General features: G+C 35.6%; 1 protein-coding gene across 1 annotated transcript; it reads right to left on the bottom strand.

The window, feature by feature from the left end:
• Positions 1-1326: 1326 nt before the first annotated feature.
• batf (basic leucine zipper transcription factor, ATF-like) lies at positions 1327-27100 on the bottom strand. The gene is made up of 3 exons (XM_056445295.1): positions 26895-27100; positions 17872-17976; positions 1327-2448 (listed from the first exon to the last, which is right to left on the bottom strand). Exons 1-3 carry the CDS (start codon positions 26958-26960, stop codon positions 2245-2247), a joined length of 375 nt encoding a protein of 124 aa, XP_056301270.1. The 5' UTR covers positions 26961-27100; the 3' UTR covers positions 1327-2244.
• Positions 27101-27980: the final 880 nt, after the last annotated feature.

Genomic DNA, 27980 nt, shown 5'->3' with positions numbered 1-27980 from the left:
CTAATAAAGTGGCCGGTGAGTGTAAATACTAATGGTGCATATAAGAACTGTTTATGGCATAAATTACTTAGGGCCCCAAATCACTAAATCCACCCATGCACATTAAGATATTTATTTTTATAGTCATTACTTTATGAACTTAAGACATTTTGCTATGATTATTTTAATTTGTAGAAAAAAAAGGGGTTTTAACACCCACAGAAACTCTTAAATAGCACTGTTTAAGTAAAGAGGACACTGTGTTCACATACATGAATTGTGTCAATACCTTTCATATTTATTGTTTTATTTACTTCACGGGTGATCACAGAAGATCACGGAGACAAATTTTTCCCTCCTCCACAACTGAGATAAAATGCAGCAGTTTTAGTACAACCTTCGAACATCTCAACGCGTTCAGAATAAAAACAATCCGCTAAAATTGCATGTATAAAGTACATTCAGAACGTTTGACCAATTCAACATCTTAAATGAGTCATAATAGAAAAACATTCACACATAAACATGTGAAGAGGACACACAATCGACATCATTTTCTTAAGAATTAAGTCCAGTCATCTCATAAAACATTTCACAGAAATAGAATAAACTCGACGATCATATGAATCAGTAGACTGGCTTGTAATGAAATCTAAACTGAAAACATTCATTGTGTCATTGCCATGCACCTTTGCGAGTAGCCAACATTTAACACTACATATGCTTGCATTATACAGACATGAGATTTTGTTCAAGGGGAATATTTAACTAACTTCAGACAAAAAAAATACAACTAAAATGATGTACAGTGGGTAAAAAAAAGTATTGATCATGTCACCATTTTTTTTCCAAAAAATATGTCTAAAGGTGCTGATGACTTGACATTTTCACCAGATGTCAGTAATACCAAAGTAATCCATCCATGCAAACACAACAAAACTAATTAGTTTAGAAATTAAGTTATGTGTAATAAAATGACTAGGGAAAAGTTTTGAACACATGAGGAAAGGAAGGTGTAAAAAGGAATGGAAAGACCAGACAGCAGCTGAAATCGCTCAGTACACTGTAAAAAAAAATTCTGTTAATTAACAATATCTGTATTTTGTCATTCACAGGTATTTTCGGTTTATTTATGGTTGTGAATTGCATCATAGGACCTTGATCCATGTCACTTTTGATAAAATATAATATTTAAAATTCAACTCTACAGTTTAACAAAGTGACTTTATTGACATTTTAGTAGTTTGAAATAATATAATGTATAAGAAATAATACATAGAGAAAATAAGTAACATAAAATGTACTGGCAGTTTATTACAATGTTTTTGTAGCATAATTTACAACACCAATCAATCCAGACAATATATCCCTTTAAAGTATTAAAAATGTTAATAAAAGTCACTTTATCAAACTTTTCAAGGTTAAAAGTTGTTGAAAGACAGACCAAGGTCTCGTAATGCAATTCAAAAGCATAAATAAACAGGGAACAATAAAATCATGAGTCACAAAATATGGAAAAATGCTAATTTATGGATGTTTTTTTACAGTGTAGTTATTCAGGAACCCTGCCGCTCGTCAGCGTAATCCAAACACCTATATTATGTGTTGATGAAACCAGGGTGGACATTTTAATAAGATAATAATTCCAAATTAAGCCAAGAAAACTCTCAACTGCTTTCAGAAAGGAAATTAAAGCTGCTAGAATGACCCAGCCAGTCTCCTGAGCCGAATCCAATTGAGAAGTAAAGATCAGAGTTGATAGACAAGACCCACAGAAACATTAAGATTTGAAGACAGTTGAAGTCTGTGAGGAAAATCACACCTGAACAATATGTGCAGCTCCATTTTGCTTTCAAGAGCAGTCTTGAATCTTTCATTAACAAAAAAATAATAATAATTTTATACAAAGTATTAAACACATTTCAGTAGTTCATGATTTCTCATTGTGTCATTCAATTGTTATTGAACTAAATTAATTATTCAGTTTTGTATTATGTTTGGATTGTTTGGTTTTTTCCCAAAAGTCTGGTCAACTGCTCCTTTAGAATTATATTTAGCAGAAAAAAAACTACTTATTCAATACTAAAATATCAACAAAATCGATACATCTGGAGGATTTTGTTCTATTCCTTTGATACTCAGTGGTTTTTAAGATCACTTAGATGCCTGCTGATGATGATGACTATGTACGTGGTTTTAAACTCAACCAAAGTTTATTGGCGGGTCCGGGCGGGTTCTGTGCGGGACTCCGGCGGCCTCTGGCGGTCAGAGCGGGTAGTGCGGCACGCTGATGTGCTGGTGGAACGCTCCGTGGTGCGCGCCGTACAGCAGCTCCGGGGACGCGCCGCTCAGGCCCGTGCACAGCGGCTCATGATTGCTCAGGACGGTCGACAGATATTTGGCCTCTTCTGTGAGTCTCTTCACCTCTTTTCTGAGCGCTGCGTTTTCCTTCTCCAAGCTTTCACTCTCCTACAACACAAACAGAAAACGGAGGACGATAATAACACGATATAGTTCGGAGAAAACCTTTGTAAAACCTCTGAAGAATAGCTAGTCGACAATTGAAGTGGAATAAAATATAGAAGCCTAATTGTATAATTAATACATCAAAGTCTATATATTAACAATGCAATATTAAATTACAAATATCAATAATGGCAGCAACTATTTGGGTACATATTATACTACAGTACGAGACAGTTTACTGAAGTAATAACATGTATCAGGTATCTATATGCTGTAGTATTCAATAGTTGTAGATATATGTAGTATAATGTACTTTACTATATATAGTATGCTTCAAAAACACTGGATTTAGGCCTACTACAAGTTAAAAGATATATGAACAATGCAATAATAAATAATTATTAAATCATAGATACAATAATGTACATTATTGTAAATCAATATTGGTATTATTACACGTTTTAGCTTTAGGACTTTGATGACAATTTTTGATCCACTTCAAATGTTGACTTCTATGATATATCTAAACATTTCAGGAAAATTGTTTACATGAAAAAATGCTGTAGTCATTTGTAGTAAATGGGAGGGCACTATAGTGTTTCTGAACCATACTATAGTAAAGTATATGTTAATCTGTTGTGGTAACTCTATATAGTTGCTTAGGTAATACAGCAACTATTTGGGTATGTATTATACTACAACACTAGACAGTTTACTGTAGTAAAAACAGGTATGAGGTATATATCTGTGCTGTAGCATTCATTAACAAAGAGTTGTAGATAGTATATATGTAGTATAATGTGCTTTACTATATATAGTATGCTTCAAAAACACTATATTTAGGCCTACTATAAATTAAAAGATATATTAACAATGCAATATTAAATTAAGAAGGATAGATAGCGTACATTATTGTAAAACAATAATGGTATTGTTTACTACTTGTTTTAGTTTTAGGACTTTGATGAAAGGTTTTGATCCACTTCAAATGTTGGCTACTATGGTATATCTGATACATTTCAAAGCCTACATGAACAAAATGCTGTAGTAATTTGTAGTAAATGGGAGGGTACTATAGTGTATCTAAACCAAATAAAAGGAAAGTATATGTTAATCTGAATATATTTATATTAATCTGTTGTGGTAACTCTATATAGTTGCTCAGTTAATGCAGCAACTATTTGGGTATATATTATACTACAATACAAGACAGTTTACTGTAGTAAAAACAGGTATTCAGGTATCTATATGCTGTACTAGCATGCTGTACTACAACAAAGTTGTTATATGGAGTATAATGAGATTTACTATAGTATGGCTTAAATGCACCATAGTATTTACTATAAATTAAAATCTTTGTAAGACCTTAGAAGAATATACCATAGTATAATTCATATATAATCACAAATAATGAATTAAGAAATATTGATAATGCATGTTATTGTAAAACAATATTGGCATTGTTTAATATGCATTTAGGTTTAGGATTACTTTGATGAAATGTCTAAAATACTATAGAAAATATAGGCTACCGTAGTAGTTTATAGTAAATACTATAGTAAAACCATACTATAGTAAAGTAGACTACTTGAATAAATCTGGTGTGGTGATTCTATTGTTGCTATGGTAAGACAACAAGTCGTTATATAAACAAATGATTCAATATTGTACATTCTAAGAAATGCTGGGTTATTTAAACTTAAATTGGGTAAAATATGGACCAACCCAAACATTGGGTTAAATTTTATCCTATTAATTTAATTAAAAACAAATAACCTAGTAGTTGGTGCATATTACACCCAGAATTGGGTTAAAATAATCAAGCACTTTTTAGTGTGTGGTTTTCTACAACTATAGCATATATTATACTACAAAACACCAGAGTTTACTGTAGTAAAAAACTAAAGTATACTACAGTATTTATTACAGTTTATCCATTCAGTTCACCATTCCTACTGTATGCTGCAGCATTCATTAACAAAGTGTTGCAAATACTATAATATGTACAGTATATATTTTACTATAGTATGATTCAAAACACTAGTATTTACTATAGTATTTTTCATGTGGGAGGACATGAGATATTTCGTCCTCTAGAGGGCCTCATAGTTACAAATAAAAACATAACCCAGTAATCATACATTTCTATGACATTAATGAACGTTTCATAATCTTAGATTAGTAATTAATCTATATATTGCTTGTTCAAGTTGTCACAGTGTACATTTGTTAAACTTTAACATTCTTATTTAAATACTCATGAGATCAATAACACTGATCGGTCGAACAGGCACAGCACTTAGGTTTTATCCAACAGTTACTTACTGCTTACCCAACAGTGAAAGTGTTTGTCATATGATATTAATATGATATTATAGTTTATCTTCTTAAAGTTTATAATTCAGTGCTTAATGATTGATAGTTGTTGAACAACACACTGCACAGGGCTCTGTGTAAACTGTTTGTTACTGTTCATATTTGCATATTTACAAGGTTAATTGTTCGACACACCTTTTCTACTTATCCCATTGTGAAAATGTTTGAGTAATTAATGAGGTAAGTATGATTTGCTTAATGGTTTTGTACATTTGTAAATCGAAGTGTTCTCATTTACATATTCATGAGATCAGTAACATTTATGACCTGAACAGGCACACAACCTATTTTAAATGAATGCGTTAAATGAGTCTTTGCAAATGGCACAATCTAATTAAAATATATGAAACAACATAAAAAAATGTTACACAAATATAAATCTTCTTCATATTATTTAATATTATCATATAAAATTATTGGTTGTATTTATATAAATCATATATTTCAAGTACGCTGCAAACTATAAATATATATGGTGGTTTATGAGAGTGGACAGAGCTCCACACTTTGCTTTTCAACACTCTGATAAGTGGAAATTGCAATACAGCATCATGGGTAATGTAGTTTTCCCACTATTAAACATGATTATTGTTTAAAATAAGTTAAATTGACACAAACAGGTTGACTATATACATATACACACAATTAACAAACTCAAAGCTCACAACAGGGCTGACTTTAAAAGTTTATGAGTTATTGTTGAAGATAAATTTTCATTTGAAGAAAACGAGTGGAGGTTTTACTTTCAGAGGCTAACTGTTGCAAACTAAGACTGCTTATTCAATTGTGAAAATATTTGCAACACCTTTCTTTTTTCTTTTCAGATGCTGAAACATGCAGAACTTTCTGTGACTGTACAGAGAATATGAACAAATAATGAGGTAAGAACTCTTTGGCTTGTGATTGGTTGAACGACTTACACTGAAAAAAATTAATTATTTTCAGTTATTCAAAACCTATATGAGTTTCTTTTGTTGAAAAGAAGATATTTTGATAAATCTCGGTTGCTAAGACCTGTTTACTGTCTTCCAATTCAAATCCCATCCATCCCAAATTTAATTTGGAAATAGCAGTAGTGTGTCCCAAATGCTGGAATAGTTGGTGGTTCATTCCGCCGTAGTGACCCCTGATAAATAAGAAACTAAGCCAAAGGAAAATAAATAAATGAATGAAAAGTACATAAACTATATATAAAATTCTAACTTTCAGCAATCTAATTCGTTCACCGTCGCTCTGTGCACACGCACGGTCCACTGCGCTACATGATATAGAGTTTTTTCCGACCCTGTCAGTTAAACACAGATTTGCCAGGTCTCGAAATGAACAATAACAATGAAGTGTGGTCAAAAAACTGAGTTATATCCTAACACACAACACTAAACAAATGTAAATTTTCATGAATTACCTGACTACAACAAAGTCATATACAACCAAGGCTCCTCAAAGTGAAGAAGGCATGGGATGAGGTAGCATTTTTATATTTATGTAGATATTAATGTTTTTTTCACATTTTAATCCTTAAATTTGTCATATTTAAAGTTGTTCGTGTACTGCTGTACATCCCTGTGTGTGTATTAAGCAATGTGTACACACATTTTGAACCCGCATATGCACATAACACTAGCATGCTCTTTAAATAACAAATTAATACTCTGCACCATTGACTTTAGACCAATTTTTAGTTGTTCAGTGGAGCAATGTATTTCAGTTTCCTCAAAATAGCGAAGCATCAATAAGTATGTATGGCTGATGTGAAACTGACATTTCGACACAGTGTTGAGATCCCAAAACACTGCACTGAAGCATGATCTGAAACACAGAGGTCACGTGACCAAGGTGATTCGAAACACCCAGGTCACTTGACAAAAGCGTTTCAAAGCATCGATCATTTCAGAAGCATTTCGAGACATGGCAAATCTGCGTTTGACTGACAGGGTTGGAAAAAAAACTCTATATCATGTAGCGTAGTGGACCGTGTGTGTGCACAGAGCAACTGTGAACGAATCACGATTTGTACAAATACTCTGAAATTACAACTTGATTACAACTTGAATTACAACACCCTGGATTCCAACCTATCATCTTGACATGCTAGTCTGGAACTCTCACGGCTCCACTAAATCACTTGAAACCTCTATTATACAACGTGGGGTTTAATACCTCTATTTGCTTAACTTTTACTTTGCTGAAGCTGTTCCAGAACAATACTTAAAATGACCACTAGGTGTCACTGTAGTATGGGTTTCAAAACGTTTCGAAGCTTCGACACATTTGCTTCGACTGTTTCAGTGTTTCATGAAGCCTCGGTTTGCCCACCGCTACTTTTCAGACAACACACCCATTGGCACAGAAATACATTTGCTATTTAAACAGCGTTGCAGAGCAATACATAAAATGACCACTAGGTGTCACTGTAGTATGAGTTTCAAAACGTTTCGAAGATTCGACAAATTTGCTTCGATTGTTTCAGTGTTTCAAGAAGCATCGCTTTGCAAACCAATAGTTTTCAGATAGCAAGCTCATTGACACAGAAATGCATTTGCTATTTAAACGTTGCAGAGCAATACATAAAAATGACCACTGGGTGTGACTGAAGAGAAGGTTTTCGAAACGTTTCGAAGCTTTGACACATTTGCTTCGATTGTTTTAGTGTTTCATTAAGCCTCGCTTTACCCACTACTACTTTTCAGACAGCACACCCATTGGCACGGAAATGCATTCGCTATTTAAACAACGTTGCAGAGCAATATATAAAAATGACCACTAGGTGCCCGTGTCACTGTGGAGATTGGTTTCGAAACGTTTCGAAGCTTTGACACATTTGCTTAGACTTTTTTTGTGTTTTATGACGCATCGCTTTGCTCACCACTACTTATCAGACAGCACACCCATTGACACAGAAATGCCTTTGCCGTTTAAACAACGTTGCAGAGCAATATATAAAAATGACCACTAGGTGTCACTGTAGAGACTGGTTTTAAAACGCTTTGACACATTCGCTTCGACTGTTTCAGTATTTCATGAAGCCTCGCTTTACCCACCACTGCTTTTCACACAATACACCCATCGGCACAGAAATGCATTTGCTATTTAAACAACGTTACAAAGCAATACATAAAATGACCACTAGGTGTCACTGAAGAGACGGGTTTCGAAACCTTTTGAAGTTTCGACACATTTGCTTTGACTGTTTCAGTGTTTCACGAAGCCTCGCTTTGCCCACCACTACTTTTCTGTGCCAGGCTGAAGATAGCAAAATAACACTTGCAATGTCGGGTGCATGATAGGGCTCAGTATGTGAAATAATTATTTTTTTATTTAATTTTATTTGTCTATTATTTCCTAATCAGCTCAGAAAAGAAAGTTTCACAAATGCTAAAAGCTTACACTGAACTGCATCATCCTAATAAATGTCCACGGGTAAATTTTAACTAGCCACATACCTAATAATAATGCGCTACGTAAAGAGCATGTTAGTTGCTTGTTATGGGCCATTATTTTTGGCTACCCAAGGGAGACGTGACGATTCCCGCTATAAGCGACGTCAGCGCTATGCTTGCTATCTGCAGCTTGACTAGCCGCTCTGTTGCCTTCCAGTCACTGCAGGGTAAAACCCCTTCAGACAAGCGTCATTCAGCTTTATCTGCCCACGGCCTGCAGCAACACCTTACCAGAAATGACAGCTGAACACTCCCCTCGCCGGCCCACGTTTCTCTTCAATCAAAAACACACCATTAGAAGACACTATAGGAAACGTGTCATACGAGGGAAATTTCTGCTTCCTGTTTATCAAGCATATCGCGAAGAGTGAAACCACATACTATGCTAGCCCAGAGCAGTGAGTCTCCCTCACACCGATGACTTCCTTAATAACACATTGAACACGCTTAACTTTGACAGATCGTGAATTATTTTAGCAACACTTTACATTAAGGATTTTTTTAGCTGGTTGTTGTATTTACTGGCATGAACAGACAATCAGCCATATATTTATTATTATACCAGTGTTTTTCATCTTTGTTAACATTAGTTGATTAAAATAAAGTCATTAATAGTTAGATTGCTAACTCACAGTGCATTAACTAATGTTAACAAGCCCAATATATATATATATATATATATATATATATATATATATATATATATATATATATATATATATACAATATATAATAATAATTGAAGTAACTGTGATGATGTACACATTAGCTAAGCAATTTACATGACGTTTACCAGATCAAAGGCTTGAGATGTTTAGATTAAAATACTAAGCTTTATCAGTGTAAACACGCAGTATTTATATCTGATGTGTGACCTGAATTTCTCAAATGCAGTGCAACCGCAAAATTCAAATGATATCTGTGCTTCCTAATAATCAGATGTGGCTGTCAGGACAGCATCTCCCACTCTGTGTTAAACCAGAAGAGTTCAGGGGAACTTATATGAGGTCAGTGTGTGTGTGTGTGTGTTATCAGATAACTGATACTAAGAATTACAATGGGGGCTGTTAGGACTGTCAGTGGGTCAGTTTGCTAATCAAACCAGTCTCTTCCTGGAAAAAAATGTCTCATCAGTTCACTACAAAATGTGCAGTTATTTTCTGTGAATTATGCAGGCCAGCCAGATCTCATTCTCAGAATAATTTCGGTAGATTCACACAGACTGTTAACGTATAAAATAATAGCTCCCAGCAAACATCCAAAGCACTTCAAGTTTTATATTATTTAGCATTAGAACACCAAAATAAACAACTAAAACATATGATTTTCTTTCCACAAGTTTAGGAAAAATAGCATGACTTTAAAAATGTCCTGCTAAATTAATAAAACCTTAAAAATCCATCCACTTAATTAAACAATAGAACGTATCACTTGGCTTCCAAAGGTAAAACCCTTCATATTCTTCCATGGGAAAGAAAGGACGGGCATCCGCTTCGTAAAACATACTGTATACCGAAATAGTTGGCGGTTCATTCTGCTGTGGCGACTTCTGAAATAGAGACTTAGCTGAAGGAAAATTAATGAATGATAAATCTTTAAAAATAAAATATGTTTTGAGGTTTTTAATTGATTCAATTGCTTTTAGTTAATTCCATTGTTTAATAGGAGAATTTGTGCAGTAAAATTACATTACCCATGATGCTATGCAGAGAATTCCACCAATCAGAGATTAGCTCCACCCACTCCCTTAAAACTGCAAATTACAGCGAGTTGGTTGCTCTACGGCATGCTTTCAAAATACGTATATGCATCTATTCTTTCAATAGATTCCAAGCAAAATTTTGGGCTCTATTTTAATGATCCAGGTGCAAAGTGTGAAGTGCATGAAGTAAAAGCATTAAGGATATTTCCGAATCCACTTTTACTATTTTAAGGACAGAAAAATACGCTCTGTGCCACAGCACATGGTCTAACAGGGTTGTGCTTATTCTCTTAATAAGTTATGGGTGTGTTTTGAGCATAACGTGCATTAAACCAATCAGAGTCTAATCTCATATTCCCTTAATAAGTCAATTGCGTCGCGCCATGGTGCATTTGCTATTTACATGGCGGACTTTGTAAGTGGAAAAACTGAACACTTCACTAGCGAGAAAACAGTTAAACAGAGCATCTGCAGCAAGAGGATAAAGAACAAGCCTCCTCCATTTGGCCTCTTTACTTTCTCTTTACTTTTACTTTACTTCACTGAAGACATCCGTCAGCCTACATATTTGATTTAGTTTGTTAAGCGCAAATATTTGTTTCAAAATGATTTCTAAATTCAGTTCTAATTTCCAGCAAATGAATAATATAAACAATAATAATGAAGTCAAAGAAGTGAGTTATATCCAAACATAAGTCCTGTTCTTATGCCCCATATGGTGATGCAAACGTCTCCAGAACCAGACAGGTGGACAAATCTAAACTAGTGTTAATAAAAACAAATATAAATATGCATATAATAAATAATACTAATAATAATAACATTACGCTAATGCAAATTGTCATGAATAAACTGAAAAAACACACCTCCTTTACAGAACAGCACACCTATGAGTCCACAAAGTGGCGCAAATTAATTAACTATTTAAACAAAGTGGTGGAAAACGTGAAAATTACTGTTGTGTTGGTCTGAAAATAGCAACAAATCGTGCCAAACATGTCTTCCGCCTTATTGTGCCAGGTGTGCGATAGGGCCTGCTATATTTCTCTGTCATTTACAATGATTTCAGTTTTCTTTTTATTCATAAATTTCGTCTTTCTGGCACATTTTCATATATTCCTTTGCTTCAAGTCAAAGTTTATTATATACATTCCTATGGGATAAAATATAAATATATATTTCACTTCCTATAGGAAAATACTTCTGGAACTAGGAATGCAGAAATATGCTCTCTGTTGGTACAGAAGCCTATTGCATTTAAAGGGGTAGTTCACTCAAAAATAAAAATGCACAAACCTTTATGACCTTCTGTCTTCAGAGCAACACAAATAGAGATTTTGTTGATAATCACATTTTTTAATCCAACTATCATTCATTCATTTTCTTTCGACTTAGTCCCTTTATTCATCAGGGGTTGACACAGCGGAATGAACCGCCAACTATTCCAGCATATGTTTTACGCAGCGGATGCCCTTCCAGCTGCAACTTAGAACTGGGTAACATTCACACTCATACACACACACACACACACTGTGGCCAATTTAGTTTATTCAATTCACCTATAGTGCATGTTTTTGGACTGTGGGAGAAACCCAGAGCACCCGGAGGAAACCCACACCAAAACGGGGAGAACATGCAAAATCCACACAGAACAGTCCAACTGACCCAGCTGGGACTCGAACCAGCAACCTTCTTGCTGTGAGGCGACAGTGCTAACCACTGAGCCACTGTGTCGCCTGCAGCCATTATATCTGACTCAAAAAAGACAAAAGAGCAGCATAAATATTCTGCATCATGTTCGACAGCAACATTTATTTCAATATTGCGAACCATAACTCTCAAATCTCATTTCTATTACAGACTTTCAAACTTTGCATTCCATCGCGTGAGATGTCTCACTGGTCTCATGACTGAACGTGACACACAAGATGTAAATGTGAGAAAAGGTTAATAAAAAAAAAAAAAACCTTCTTCTTTGTTCCTAACAGGCAGTCAGTCAGTCATACAGGATTTGAATGATGAGACACAACTTTCAATTTTGAGTGAATCACCCCTTTAAATCAATAAAGCCTCCAACCTGATTTCACCAAGTAGGCCATCTATATTAATCGTGGAACAACATTCCAATCAGCCAATCAGAATTAAGTGATACATTTACCGAATAAGTTAAGTTTAGGCTTATGGTGAGGTTTCTGCACTTTTAAATGAGTGCCATCCAACTATTAATCCCCTCTGATTTTGGGAGTAATTTACAGTTATGCTTGGGTTAAGGGTTGGGAATAGGTATGGATTACATTTTCGAACAAAAATGATGTTTCAGAATCAACATAGATGTTAATCCAGGATCACATCGTACTTGGCAAAATCATGACATGCCTATAAAACAGTTCTAGGATCTATTCTGGCAGGGTCTTAATGTATTTGATGACTTTATATACAGCTGAAGACACACTTATTAGACAAAATATTGACCAAGAAATTATTAAAGGTGCAGTAGGTGATCGTCTACAGAAAAAAAGTTTTGTTGTGCTAGTTGAAAGTCCAATAGTAGTAATTAAAGTAAAGGATCTAAATGTATTTACATGTATTTTTATATTCTGGGTAAGGCAGAAGACTTAAAAATGTTTATCCAATTAAAATTTGTCAATTCCCATAATTTGGATAAGGAGCCCAAACTGTCTCTCTGTGCAACCCATTCACGCAGATCCGTTCGCGCAGACACACGAGAGTGCCAGTGGTAAAAACAAATGCTGAATGAAAACTTGTTAAGTTCCTGAATCAATATTGGAGTTACTTTTGCAGGCTGGAGGAAGGACGACACCTTGGCTGAAGTATTTCTTTTAGACAGGGAATGTTCTGTTTTAAAACTATTGTAATCACACAAAGCTGATGTAGATTGTGTTGTTTTACGAATGGGTTATATACACAGAAGTGTTGTTCAGCCACTGAAATCTTTTGGTGAAAGACTAATGTGACTATTTTCAATTTCATAAGGGACCTTTTACAGCATCGATATTGTAGATTTTTGTATAGTTTTACAACAAAACATCAGTAAATAGCGCTTTTCCGCCTAGCCTGCTTTAATGAGGGGAAGTTGGTTTTATAATCGCATCATATTGGTTTATTTTTGAACAATGACAACCTGTGATGTGCTCCCTATATTGTTTACCATGCTACTCTAATTATATTCAGTCTGAAACAACATGTAAGTATGGTTTAGTAATAAGTGTAATTCCTGCATGCCGCCGGTTAAACACTTTACACTTTACAGCCTACAGTAGTCGCTTTGGGACAAAGCATGTGAGAAAGTGAGACCAGAGATCCTTGCATGCATGAAATATTACACATTATGACAAGTTTTGCTTGCTACACAACTGAAAACATGCTAGATATAATACAGTTTTTCATTCAGAATTGTAGTATTATAAAGTACTGTAAAGTTTTCTAACTGGCGAATGACATGAACCAGTGGGTCTCTGTCATCTTTACGGTGTACGTTGGTGTTTCAGGAGGCGTGGCTTTGGACGACAGGGGAAGGATTGTGTTTTCAAAGCTATTATTTTAACAGTTAGCATTTTGGCAGATCACCTACTGCACCTTTAGCTGAGTGTGTAAAAATGTTCACAGTATTCCTTATTATATTATTATTCTGTAAAAAGTATTATTTCTTTTAGTTTGGCTTAAATATATTTTTAAAATTTAAATCTGCAAATATTATTAGCCCCCATAAGAAATATTTTTTTCAATTGGCTACAGAACAAACCTGTCACAATCACCAGCGATCTAATCCTTCCAGATCGCTGGTAAACACACAGATCACATAGAACTACAAATCTGCCGGTTATATAAACTACAAGGTCCAGTCATGCAACCCACACACACACACCTGCTCCAAGTCTCCATTGATAAGACTCACACAGCTTAAGCTGCTCATGGACTCATTACTGGACTATTTCTAATGCATACAAACACACAGAAGTTGCTGAGTCTTGTAAACTGTATAGTGAACATTACGGCATGTTTTCCATTGCCTTGTCCTGCCGTGTTTCAGACCCTCGCCTTGTTTTGTCTTTTGACCATCTGCCTGTTTATTTGACTTCGACTCTGGATTGCCTGTGTTCATCTGTTTGCCCCTGTGCTGACCATTGCTTGCCTAACCATTTCTGTATTATAAACCCTGCGTTTGGATCCTCAACTCGCTTGTCAGCGTCACTTCACATTACAGAACCACTCAAAAAAATGACATTCGCTGTTTGTTCAAACTGGTGTCACAGTGGAGCAGTGAGTAGCACGATCGCCTCACAGCAAGAAGGTTGCTGGTTCGAGTCCCAGCTGGGTCAGTTAGACTTTTCAGTGTGGAGTTTGCATGTTCTCCTCGTGTGGTGTGGGTTTCCTCTGGGTGCTCCGGTTTCCCCCACAGTCCAAAGACATGTGCTATAGGTAAATTGGCTAAATCGTCCGTAGTGTGTGAGTGAATGAGTGTGTATGGGTGTTTCCCAATGATGGGTTACAGCTGGAAAGGCATCCGCTGCATAAAGCATATGCTGGATAAGTTGGCGGTTCATTCCGCTGTGGTGATCCCAGATTAATAAAGGGACTAAGCTCAAAAGAAAATGTATGAATGAATGTTTGTTCGAATTACGTATATAAAAATAGCTCAAAAAACACAATTTTTTTTGGGGGGGGGTGGGGTTGTTTGGGACAACTTATTTGTTTTATGTTCAATCCACTTAAATTAGCAAAAATTAATAAGTTAAATAAATTCCCTATGTTGTCTCAACATAAATCGATTGTGTGGAACCCAGCATTTTTGGCAGGGTTGTTCAATAACTTGCCTAATTAACCTGGTTAAGCCTTTAAATGTCACTTTAAGCTGAATACTAGTGTCTTGAAAAATGTCTAGTCAAATATCATGTTCAGTCATCATGGCAAAGATGAACAAAATCAGTTATTAGAAACTAAATTAGATATTAAAATTATTGTTATCTCTCAGTTAAACAGCAAAGGAATTTGTGAAAAAGTACTAAAAAGTCACAGGAAGCCCAACAAATTTGTCTTCAACGGTACAATTTTACAAGCGTGACTGCACACAGGGTCTGTCGAGTCCTTGGATCACCATGTGCATGCGAGGAGTGAAAGGACATGAGTAATACCAGAGGGAAACACCCATTTAATACGCATACACACACACACACAGATGCTCAATGAAAGTGATAGAGGGTTTTGGCTTTGAGTAAGAGCCAAATGCAATCTAAACGGTTCGACTGTTAGACAGGCGTGTGCTGCTGGAGTCACCGAACGCATCACGATTCCTCAAGCAGACTCACAAATCAGCCCTGCAGTTTTGAGGACTGTTGTTGTTGTTTTCTTGATAAATTACTGAGAATTTACTAGATGCGCGGCCGCTGAGCATTTCACCCACGCCATGTAATTAATGCCAGAATCTGAAGCAAACAAGACCAGAGCCACAACAAGTGTGAAGCACGACAGAAGCCGTGACGCATCACCACATGGTCAGTAAAGCTTCATGTAAATACAGTCCGAGTCCATCGGCTTCATGCCTGTAACACAGCTGGACACACTGTGGGCTCTGTCTTTGGTTTATTGTCACTTTTCTTAAAAGGTTTGCTTGCTTTTGCAACAAAGTGATATACTTTGCGTCTTACGGTCTTATTATACCCAAGATGTAATATAAGTCTCTGATGTCCCTAGAGTGTGTATGTCAAGTTTCAGCTCAAAATACCACACAGATAATGCTTCATAACTGTTTGAAACTGCCCCTTTTAGGCTTCGATCTTAACTGTGATGTTTTGGCGACTGTCACTTTAAATTCAAATGAGATTGAGCTGTTTTCAAAAGAGGGCGGAGCTATAAATGCATATGTGTCAGCAAAGTGGCAGATTCAAAAACAAGACTAACGTCCTATGTCCAAATCTTACATCAAGAACAGACAAGAAAAGTTAGAAAATTAAGTGATGCTTAACTTTTGTTTGAGATTATGTCTCATTAAGATTATTTTTTACCCCATTGTCAAATAATTTAGCTTATTTTAAGCAAACGATCACTTAATTTTGAGGGGGTTTTTTTTCAGAAAACAAGACATAATTTCTTATGCTATTTCTTGTGTCTAGTATGTATCTTGATTCAGGATTTTTTTTAGATATTTGGATTGAAAACAAGACAACACAACTAAGTTTTAAGTTTTAAAATTGTTATTATTACTATAGCAGCTCAGGGATGAGCTTTTTTGAATAAAGGTTTGGAAACGAATGCTTTTCTTGTTTTAGTTTCTTGTCAGATTCATAGATTAATCGAAGAAACAATCGTCAGATTAATAGATTATTAAAATAGTCGTTAGTTGCAGCCCTAGTTTTCACACTGCATGACTATCTGGGCTAGCGTTTCGACGCTGCTGTGTTTACAGTGCTAGAAAGATCGGCGACAGGGACTTTCGCACTGCATAACTTTACAATAGAATCGCCAACACCTTTATCTCCGTTCGCAAACTACGTCTCACAACCAAACACACGCTAGAAGTGACATGGAAATAACACAATGTCAGGTAGTGTATATTTTGTTATTAACTACATAATGAGAAAGAAGCCTTTAGTGGGGTAGAAATTGTACTTGTTTGCTAACCTGACTTTTGAAGGGAATTCGCAATATCTCTTCCAATGCTTTTTCAACCCAGCTGTGGCATTGCTCAGACGACACATCAAACAGACACAGGGGATTGTGCCAAATTTCTACTGTTTTTTCCTCCATTTCTTGAGTCCAAATAGACCGAAAAGAAGCCCTTTTAACTACTCCAACCACCCGTTGGCCTGTAGATACCAATACTAGTGGATGCTGCTCTCTCATTGGCTATAGGTGATTGCTGATGTTACTTTCAATCAGAACCCATTTCACACAGCATGATTTGAATCGCCGACAGTTTCAGATATTTAGCATGCCAAATATCTCATGGGTGTCGGCGACTCATCTGCGATTCTCTCAGATCGCTCTTTCATAGTTCACACTGTGTGATTGTTAATCATGCGAATGAGCACTAGTTTGCCTGTGATTTCAGGCATTTGTTTGTGATTTCTCAAAACTTGTCGGCGAGTCAAAATCTGCGCTAAAATCGTGCAGTCTGAACTCGGCATTAGCCTAATATGTGATGTGCATTCAGATGGTTTTACTTGTCTACTTTACAGTATTCAGTATACAGCAGTATTCGGGTTGCCAAGTATACATCCCGTGATCAATGTCTATTAAGAAACAGTTTAGTTTGCATTTTCTATTCGTCAGAAAGAAACATTTTGTTGGCCAACTCATGTTATGTTATGAAAATAGACCAAAAAAAGTGAGCCACAACTGCATTTTTTTATTGTGCCGGGACACTGGACAACACAAGCTCACAGGAGAGCTGCTTTATGTATATTAATTCTATTTGAATGCAACCCATACACTATTTATAGTTCAAATTAAAGTTAAAGAGACACACAAAGCACAAAAATGATCGTGAGTTTCTTTCTTCTGTTGAACACAAAGGAGGATTTTCTGAAGAATGTTGGAAAAAGCTGTCACTGACATCTATAGCAGGAACAAACAATGCTATAGAAGTCAATGGCTGTTTTTTCCTCAGCATCCTTCAGTATATCTTCCTCTGTGTTCAACATAAAAAAAGAAACTCAAACCGGTTTTGAACAAGTAAAGGATTAGTAAATGATCATTTTCATTTTGGGGTTGAACTGTCCCTTTAATACTGTAAAACAGCTTGATTTACAGCAATATTTACTTTCCATGGATGTATAAATAAACATGATATGCATTGAATAGAATACAAAGCTTGTGTTTATGTTGTTATTGAGAGTAAAGGATAATTATAGTGTGATTGTGTGGTAAGAAATGCATGGATGTTCTCACCAGATGTAGATTGTCAGCTTTCTGTGTTTGTCTCAATCGGCTCTTCTGCGCCGCGATGCGGTTCTTTTCTCTCCTCATGACTTTCCTCATGTCGTCTGATGAACCCTGAGGACCAGCACACAGCAGTTCATGTGTATGGCGTTTTCAGCTTAGTCTAATAGATGCTCTCTTAAACCAAGGTGTAATTTTTTTGTGTCATAGACAAGACCACCACACTTTGGAGAAGGTTTTCTGATCAGAACATTGAGACTGAAAGTTCATCTCCACTTTTCCCAGTGGTAACATTTTATGAGTTCACACTTAGATATTGCTTGACGCTGTTAGCAGGTTTGGCATGCTGTCACGGGAGAGAACCCTGAGCTCGGAGATAATTGAGCCCAGGGCTCCCGCCTGGTCAGTTAGCATATAAGGGGGTCCAAGATCAAGTAGAGCTCCCCCTAGTAAAGGAGGAATTGGAGTGGAAGGGAGGGTTCTTCCAGGCAGTAGGGTGAAATCAGTCTATTTATTGTAGGCTTGGATCAATCTGATTGGATAGATGCTGATTATGGATGAGGGACCAGTTGCGATCAATCATATCACATGCTCCTCTCGACATTACTTTATAAAACTACACTTATCAATGCACATCTTATATTTGCCATTTTCGTTTTGTTTTCATTTTAATATCTTCATTATATGATGGTCAACTGGCATTGCTTTACTGTGATTGTTAGCATTGTATTAGAGTTAGACTGATGGCATTATTTTCTTTATCTGCATAAAAGGAGCATTCAATTTAAAGAAACAACGGGCACCTGGTTTTATTGTGAATTTCACTAATACTTGAACAAATAATTGGCACTGACTGAAGTATTTTTACTTCAACAAGTGATTTTACTATTCTTTTTTTTCTTTTCTTCTTTTACAAAACGTTAGATTATTATTTATTTTTTTTATTTGAAATAAAATATACCAGAAAAAAATATCCCCAATGTGCTTAATGTGCCCAATGTTTTCTTAAGGTTTTCTTGTTGTATATACAGTGCTCAGCATATATAAGTACGCCCCTCACAAATCTCTCTTTTAAATTAATACTTTTAATAGGAAGCTATACAATATTATATTGGTGCATATACATTAGATTATTATGTGCCAAAGCCAAATCTGGAGCTTATCTAACAAAATAACTTACGACAAAAACTACACCCAAATGTATATGTTATAGAAATATAAAAAATCTAGAAGTTTTATCTTTTGATTTCTAAGGATGTTCTGTGACTCAAATATTATTTTAATAAATATATCTGTTTAATAAATCTGTTTTGTTCAAATGCACCAAAATACATTGCATATATTCACTGAGAAATGAATTAAAGTATACATTTTCAAAATGGGGTGTACTCAATTATGCTGAGAAAACTGTGTGTGTATATATATATATATATATATATATATATATATATATATATATAGGGCTGCACGATTCTGGAAAAAACTGGCATTGCAATATTTAGTTTTTCTTTGATATATATTGTGATATGAATATAATTTCAAAGTCAAAATCAAAGATGAGTCTAATTGGGAATAATTAATGATTTCACTTTGGGATGATTTTGTAGGGGAGTGTGCATCTACATACAGCGTACAAAATAATAAAAAAAATGTTAATAAAAAATTTACTAAATTAAAGCACTGATAAAAACAATAGAACAAATATAAAAGTTAAATAAACAATTAAATAAACCATAAACTATGGTTTTTGGTGAAGCCTAATATTATTAAGGTAAAGAAGTTCAATAATCAATCGTAAATACCACCATATAGTTTTTATAATATCAATATTTTAACACAATTCATCTTTGTTAAAGTGCCACTGCGAAACGTTTTAATTTCTTGTGTCCAAATGGTTTAAATTCACTTGAAGTTGCTTAAAATCCTGCGATGTGACTATTGCAGGTTCGCACACTGCGATTTCAATGCTGAAACGATAAATTGTGCAGCAATAGATATATTAATATAGCTGTACTTTTAACATTGTTGGTGTATATTTGTGTTTCTTTCATTTTTCTTTCTGTTTTGGTCATTTTTTTGTGTTTACATTTTTCATCATATATTTTTATTATATTTTATAATTATTTAAATTGCACAAAACCATTTTTATTAGTCCTTTTAGTTCACTTTAAAACGCAGTTAAACATTTCTAAGTCAGAGATGGGGTTTTTTTCTAATATAAGAGTTTTCAGTCCGTGGTTGAAAGCCACCTCCAGGTCTGCACGTTTATCGCATGTTGTGGTAGACAGGTGACATTTTTAAAGACAGAGGGCAATCTTTTCCCACAGCCCCGTGCAATGACGCTCTTTACTGAACCCACAAGAATCAGCGACTTTTTCCACATGAAAATTTCCCACATTATAAGACCCTTCAGAAGCGTTCGCATGTAAATGTCTACGACCAGCACAGTTTCAGGTGAAATCAGCAAAGCACTGATAGTGCACTGATAGAGTTTAGCAGAAAAAAGAAACTCAAAACAGGTTTGGAGTATGAGTAAATGATGAAATTTTAACACAGGTTCATGGGAAATATGTGCTTTAGCTTACATTTTTGAGAAACTCCAAACAACGTACTTAAACATGTGTTTGACTTCAGTTTCTAGGAGTAGTGTCTGTCTGCGGACTGCAAGACAGGGGCATAACATTGAAGGGGGCAACTTGTAGTATGTAAGAGGCGTAACTTGAAGTTAAACTATGTTGTTGGTAAGATGGTGCTGTACATCAGTTATTAACGTCTACACCTACCACAACCCTAAACCCAACATCAGTTATTAACATCTACACCTACCCCAACCCTAAACCCAACCATCAGTTATTAACGTCTACACCTACCACAACCCTAAACCCAACATCAGTTATTAACATCTACACCTACCACAACCCTAAACCCAACATCAGTTATTTACATCTACACCTACCCCAACCCTAAACCCAACATCACAGTTATTAACGTCTACACCTACCCCAACCCTAAACCCAACCATCAGTTATTAACATCTACACCTACCCCAACCCTAAACCCAACCATCAGTTATTAACATCTACACCTACCCCAACCCTAAACCCAACATCAGTTATTAACATCTACACCTACCCCAACCCTAAACCCAACCATCACAGTTATTAACATCTACACCTACCACAATCCTAAACCCAACATCACAGTTATTAACATCTACACCTACCACAACCCTTAACCCAACATCACAGTTACTAACGTCTACACCTACCCCAACCATAAACCCAACATCAGTTATTAACATCTACACCTACCCCAACCCTAAACCCAACATCACAGTTACTAACGTCTACACCTACCCCAACCCTAAACCCAACATCACAGTTACTAACGTCTACACCTACCCCAACCCTAAACCCAACATCACAGTTACTAACGTCTACACCTACCCCAACCCTAAACCCAACATCAGTTATTAACGTCTACACCTACCACAACCCTAAACCCAACATCAGTTATTAACATCTACACCTACCACAACCCTAAACCCAACATCACAGTTACTAACGTCTACACCTACCCCAACCATAAACCCAACATCAGTTATTAACATCTACACCTACCCCAACCCTAAACCCAACCATCACAGTTATTAACGTCTACACCTACCCCAACCCTAAACCCAACCATCAGTTATTAACATCTACACCTACCCCAACCCTAAACCCAACATCAGTTATTAACATCTACACCTACCCCAACCCTAAACCCAACCATCACAGTTATTAACATCTACACCTACCACAATCCTAAACCCAACATCACAGTTATTAACATCTACACCTACCACAACCCTTAACCCAACATCACAGTTACTAACGTCTACACCTACCCCAACCATAAACCCAACATCAGTTATTAACATCTACACCTACCACAACCCTAAACCCAACATCAGTTATTTACATCTACACCTACCCCAACCCTGAACCCAACATCACAGTTACTAACGTCTACACCTACCCCAACCCTAAACCCAACATCACAGTTACTAACGTCTACACCTACCCCAACCCTAAACCCAACATCACAGTTACTAACGTCTACACCTACCCCAACCCTAAACCCAACATCAGTTATTAACATCTACACCTACCCCAACCCTAAACCCAACCATCAGTTATTAACATCTACACCTACCCCAACCCTAAACCCAACCATCACAGTTATTAACATCTACACCTACCCCAACCCTAAACCCAACCATCACAGTTATTAACATCTACACCTACCCCAACCCTAAACCCAACATCAGTTATTAACATCTACACCTACCCCAACCCTAAACCCAACCATCACAGTTATTAACATCTACACCTACCACAACCCTAAACCCAACCATCACAGTTATTAACATCTACACCTACCACAACCCTAAACCCAACATCAGTTATTAACATCTACACCTACCCCAACCCTAAACCCAACCATCAGTTATTAACATCTACACCTACCCCAACCCTAAACCCAACCATCAGTTATTAACATCTACACCTACCCCAACCCTAAACCCAACCATCAGTTATTAACATCTACACCTACCCCAACCCTAAACCCAACCATCAGTTATTAACATCTACACCTACCACAACCCTAAACCCAACCATCAGTTATTAACATCTACACCTACCCCAACCCTAAACCCAACCATCAGTTATTAACATCTACACCTACCACAACCCTAAACCCAACCATCAGTTATTAACATCTACACCTACCCCAACCCTAAACCCAACCATCAGTTATTAACATCTACACCTACCACAACCCTAAACCCAACATCACAGTTATTAACGTCTACACCTACCACAACCCTAAACCCAACATCACAGTTATTAACGTCTACACCTACACCAAACCTAAGTCCAGGTTTGAGTCCAGAGAAGCGCTGTTTTCACAAAATAGATAAAAATCAAAGTAAATCTACTATGAAATTTCAACACAGGCTCATGGGAAATCTGTGCTATAGCTTACATTTTTGTGAAACTGAGAAAAAAGTACTTAAACATGCGTTTGACTTTAATTTCTAGCTTAAAATGAACACTAGAGGGCAGTATAACACCAACGACTTTTGTTTCTTTTCACACTAATGATATCATTGATAATTAAAGGATTATTTTTAAGTTGTTCTTTGCACTAGATAAATACCACAAAAAACCTAACGTTATCTTTGGTTTGTAATTGAATACCTATGGACGACTTTTCTGGCATCGGTTTGCTCATTAGCGCTCTTTGTACGGTGTTGTAGTTTTGATGCAGAGTGCTCAGGTTTGAGTCCAGTTAAGCGCAGTTTCTGAATATTAAATATACTAAATTGACCGTATTGTATGTGTGTGAATGAGTGTGTATAGTAGTGTAAAACATATGCTGGATAAGTTGGCGGTTCATTCCGCTGTGACGACCCCTGATGAATAAAGGTATTAAGCCGAAGGAAAATGAATGTATGTATGTGTGTGAATGCGAGAGTGTATGGGTGTTTCCCAATGCTGGGTTGCAGCTGGAAGGGCATCCACTGCGTAAAAGATATGCTGGATAAGTTGGCGGTTCATTCCGCTGTGGCGACCCCTGATTAATAATGGACTAAGCCGACGGAAAATTAATTAACTATAGGCTGGATTTAGGGAAGGATTTAGCGTTGCTGGTAATCTGACAAGCCCCGCCTTCTCGTCTGTCTGACATGTACAACAGAACACAACCCAAGTAATGTTTTTCAGATTGGCTAAAAGCTAGACAGCGCCCTCTAGTGGAATTATCATCTGAAACGTGCCATGAAATGTACCCCAGAGCAATGTATTTTTTAAGTTTTAAGTTATTTCAGCATAAGTTTTATGCAGCAGATGCCCTTCCATCCGCAACCTAGTGCTGGGAAACACCCATACACTCATACACTACGGCCAATTTAGTTTCTTCAGTTCACCTGTATCGCATGTCTTTGGACTGTGGGGGAAACCTGAGCAAAAAAAAAAAAAACGCACGCCAACACAGGGAGAACATGCAAACTCTACACAGAAACGCCAACACGAACCAATGACAGCGACCTTCTTGCTGTAAGGTGACAGTGCTAACCACTGAGGCACCGTGCCGCTCATAAGCCTGTGGTGGTAAATTAAATTTTTGGTGTGAACTCTCTTTAAGGCAAGACAATGCAGGTAATAGGGTAAAGAAATAACTAATAGTGATCACTATGCTTTAACAGTTCAACAAAGATTATTTTTGTGTTACAAGTGCTCCTAAAACGTTGTTTAAATATGCAAACGACACACTACTCATTTAAATATGCACTAATTTGCATAGATTTTTTGTAATAAAATATAAACTAAATAAAATTTAAAAATTCTTATTATTACAGTCCAATATTTTTACAGAGAAAGTTTTGGGAATCTCTTTGTCTCTCTCCTTAATTCAGTAAAAAAAAACAGCCAGGGGGGGAAATCACATCTTTGTTTATAAAATAACGTGCTGTATATGCAGGTAAACTATGTAAAACTTCCGATATTAATAAAAATAAAAAGAGACAGCGCCCTCTAGTGGACTTGTCATCTGAAATGTGCCACGAAAATTACCCTGAGCAATGTATTTTACATTTTGCAGAAATGTATGCTTAGGCAAATTTTTCACAATGTTGTATATATGCAGGCAAACTATATATAAACAAATCTCTTAATAAAAACCTTCAGAATACAGATGTAAACCGTAAAGAAGTCCTGCTGAAGTGAAGATTTACAGGGGAATCAAACTCCTTTTTAGAAATATTTTCTTTAAAAAATATTCCTCACTTATCTTATTGTTGCTACAGGCTGGTCCCACACGAACATTACAACATAAAACCAATTGTATGTATATATAAACAAACTGTTAAAATTTTAGCTAAAAAGCCAAGGAGCTATCATCATTGTAACTGTATTGCACAACAAAAATGACTAACATTCGACAGTTTCTTACTTTATGCTGATGTGTGTTTAATGTATGAAATATTTAATGATCTTGCACCACCACCCCTCAAACAATGTGTGATTGTCGGCAAGGAGAATATAAGACAGACTAGGTCATCGGTTAGAGGTGATTGTTCAGTTAAGCTTAGGAGAACTGCTTTTGGACAATCAGCAGAAAGATGGAATAAAATACCAGCGCATATCAGAGAGAGTACCACTTTTAATCATTTTAATATTGTTCTTAAAATTTGGCATAAACAAAATCAGATATGCAGCCACTAATTTGATTTGATTTTATTGACAATGATGTATTGTATGTATTGTACTGTAAGTGTATATTGTATTATTTTTTACTGTTAAATTTGTTACAACTTCCTGCCCAGGGACTGCAGATGTAAATTAGCTTTATAGCTAACTCTGGCACAAAATGTCATGTTGTACATTGTCCCTGTATAAATAAATAAATAAATAAACAAATAAATAAATAAATAAATAAATAAATAAATAAATAAATAAATAATATGTATTGTAGTTGATATCTACAGACAGAAGTTGCTAAAGCTTGACAGAATAAACACTTAGAAGTGCATTTTCTTTCCATTAGACTGAACAACACACTTGTTTAAATGTTTAATATCTCAAAACACTGACAGATGCACAATAAAACAGAGTCTCATCTGAAGTGTGCAGATGCATGAAGCACGTGAAGGAAGTTACACTCTCTGTGTGTGTGTGTGTGTGTGTGTGTGTGTGTGTGTGATAATTATCTCTTATGTCGTCCAGTGATGTTGGAGAGGATGTCGTGGCCGTTTTTACCTTCAGTTCTTATGGCTTCATGCCATCTTAACGGCAGTTTCACAATCACTAACATTTGGTCAAACTCTGTGCATGCAGCTTTATAGTCATAGTCAGTTGCTCGGTGCTAAAGCTGATTACCTTCGTAAATGTTGAAGTAAAGCATGTCAGGGTTTCAGTAAGGTGTGAACGGCTCGTTCTGAAGATTATATTCACCATCAGCCTCATGACTTCCACTGAGTCATAATCTTTCGTTCACACACGTGCAAATCTACATAGAAACATGCACACACACAGATGGTCTGTGGAATGCATGTGAAATCTACAGTCAAATACGTGGATTTAAGCTTGCAATCAGACTTCATTTGAAAGTTTTGTACGTGTTATATTACATGCATGTTGCATCTTGTTTCATTGCCGACTACTAAAATTAAAATCAATTATAAATAAACAAGTAGGCAGGCATGAAACGTATTATATTTGATATTTTCATAATGTAATGTTTTATGTTATGATAGAACTCGAATGTTTATGTTTTATGGTTTACATTGATTATATTTTTAAGTTATATATAAAAATAGTACAATTATATGAATAAATTGTACATATTTAGTATATATACAATATATTAAGTATATATTTTAGAATATTGTATATTTTATTTTATATAATAATAATAATGAGTAAAAATGTAATATTTTTTAAAATAGTATTATTTTAGGGCATTTTTATTGATAATTTAATTATTTTACACACACATACACATATATATTACAAAATATATTCATTGGATTTACTCAATTTTTTAAGGTGAGTGGTTGCAAACAATTTATATGGGCTGAAATTAAAGAAACAAATTAAGTTGAACATAATTTAATTTAATTTGTTTGTTTAAATTCAACCCATATATATATATATATATATATATATATATATATATATATATATATATATATATATATATATATATATATATATATATATATATATATATATATATATTTGGAACCACTTACCTTAACAAAACTTGCGAATCCAATTTTTTTTCCTCTGCATTTTGTTTTTATTCTCTATTATAGTGTTTATATTTTCTAAAACATATTAATCTATGTTTATAATATATAAATACTTATTGACATGATGTTTACATTAATGACACAATGTAAATAACATTCTCGGTGCATCTCCAGACGTTTGCTGAGCTGTATAATGTGCATGTATGCATATTGCTGGTTAAATCTCTCCTACCTGTTTATTGCCCGGTGAGGGTGATTTGGTATAGCTGGTGTCGTTGTTGTCAGAGCCCTGAGCCATGCCACTTCAGTCCCTGCGAACCCTCTGACCTCCTTCAGCGTCTTGTGTGTGTTTCTCTCAGCGTCTCAGACTTTATGAGAGTGCATGTGAAGTGATCGCGATCCTCCGGCGAATGAGTACAGACGGCAGCTCGCACTCTTTCTTTCTTGCTCTGCTTCACTCCCTCTCTTTCTCATTAGCGACGTGTGATGTGGTCGTAGATAGAAAACCTCTATGCACTAGACTGGAAGTCACATGGTAGCTGGAAACTTTGCATGAAGTCTCTTATACGCAGCACAGCCAATGAACCTGCAAAAAGAGGACAGACACACAGAGAGATGGCAGGAGGATCACTTGCACCTTCAGAAAAATATTTAGGAATTTAAGTTACACATGCATACATGTCTTTAGATATTGTATATATTTGGGGAAAGTGGCATTTAATTTAAACAACATTTTATTATAACAACTTGCACAGCAATGTATAAGCATGCTATCTGTGAAATATTTTGTCTATTATAATGTATTTTATATCTTTATTTTGGAGAATTTTGGAAACATTTAAGGAACACTTTTTTATTATTTTATCATACTTTATTATAAAAACACAGCAATGTGAACATATTTTATATATATATAAATATATAAATGTATTCATAAACTTATTTAACACTTAAAATACCTGAATATTATTGCATTAGATAGGAAACATGAAAAAACTACACCATCCACTACCACATACTGACATGAAAATATTTTGAAATATGCTTAGTTTATTATAAATGTTATAATTGTATTTTAAAAATGTATTCATAAAATTTTAATTCTGTTATCAGAACTCAGAACACCCTAACTAACAGCAACATGAAGAGCCACAGGGTGACAACACATATCTTGGGGACCAAAGTGGAGCTGAAGGGTCTGATGACAGAGGCGGTGGCAGGGATCTGGAAGACTGAAGTGGAGCCAGAACAACTGAGTACCAAGGTAGAGCCAAGGGGAAGGAGGAGCCGCTGCCGAGTCCTAAGGTGGAGGCAAGTG

This window comes from Danio aesculapii, chromosome 20 (assembly GCF_903798145.1).
Source record: "Danio aesculapii chromosome 20, fDanAes4.1, whole genome shotgun sequence".
Lineage (NCBI taxonomy): Eukaryota > Metazoa > Chordata > Actinopteri > Cypriniformes > Danionidae > Danio > Danio aesculapii.
The sequence above is the reverse complement of the archived record's forward strand: the minus strand, read 5'-3'. Positions and strand labels throughout refer to the sequence as shown.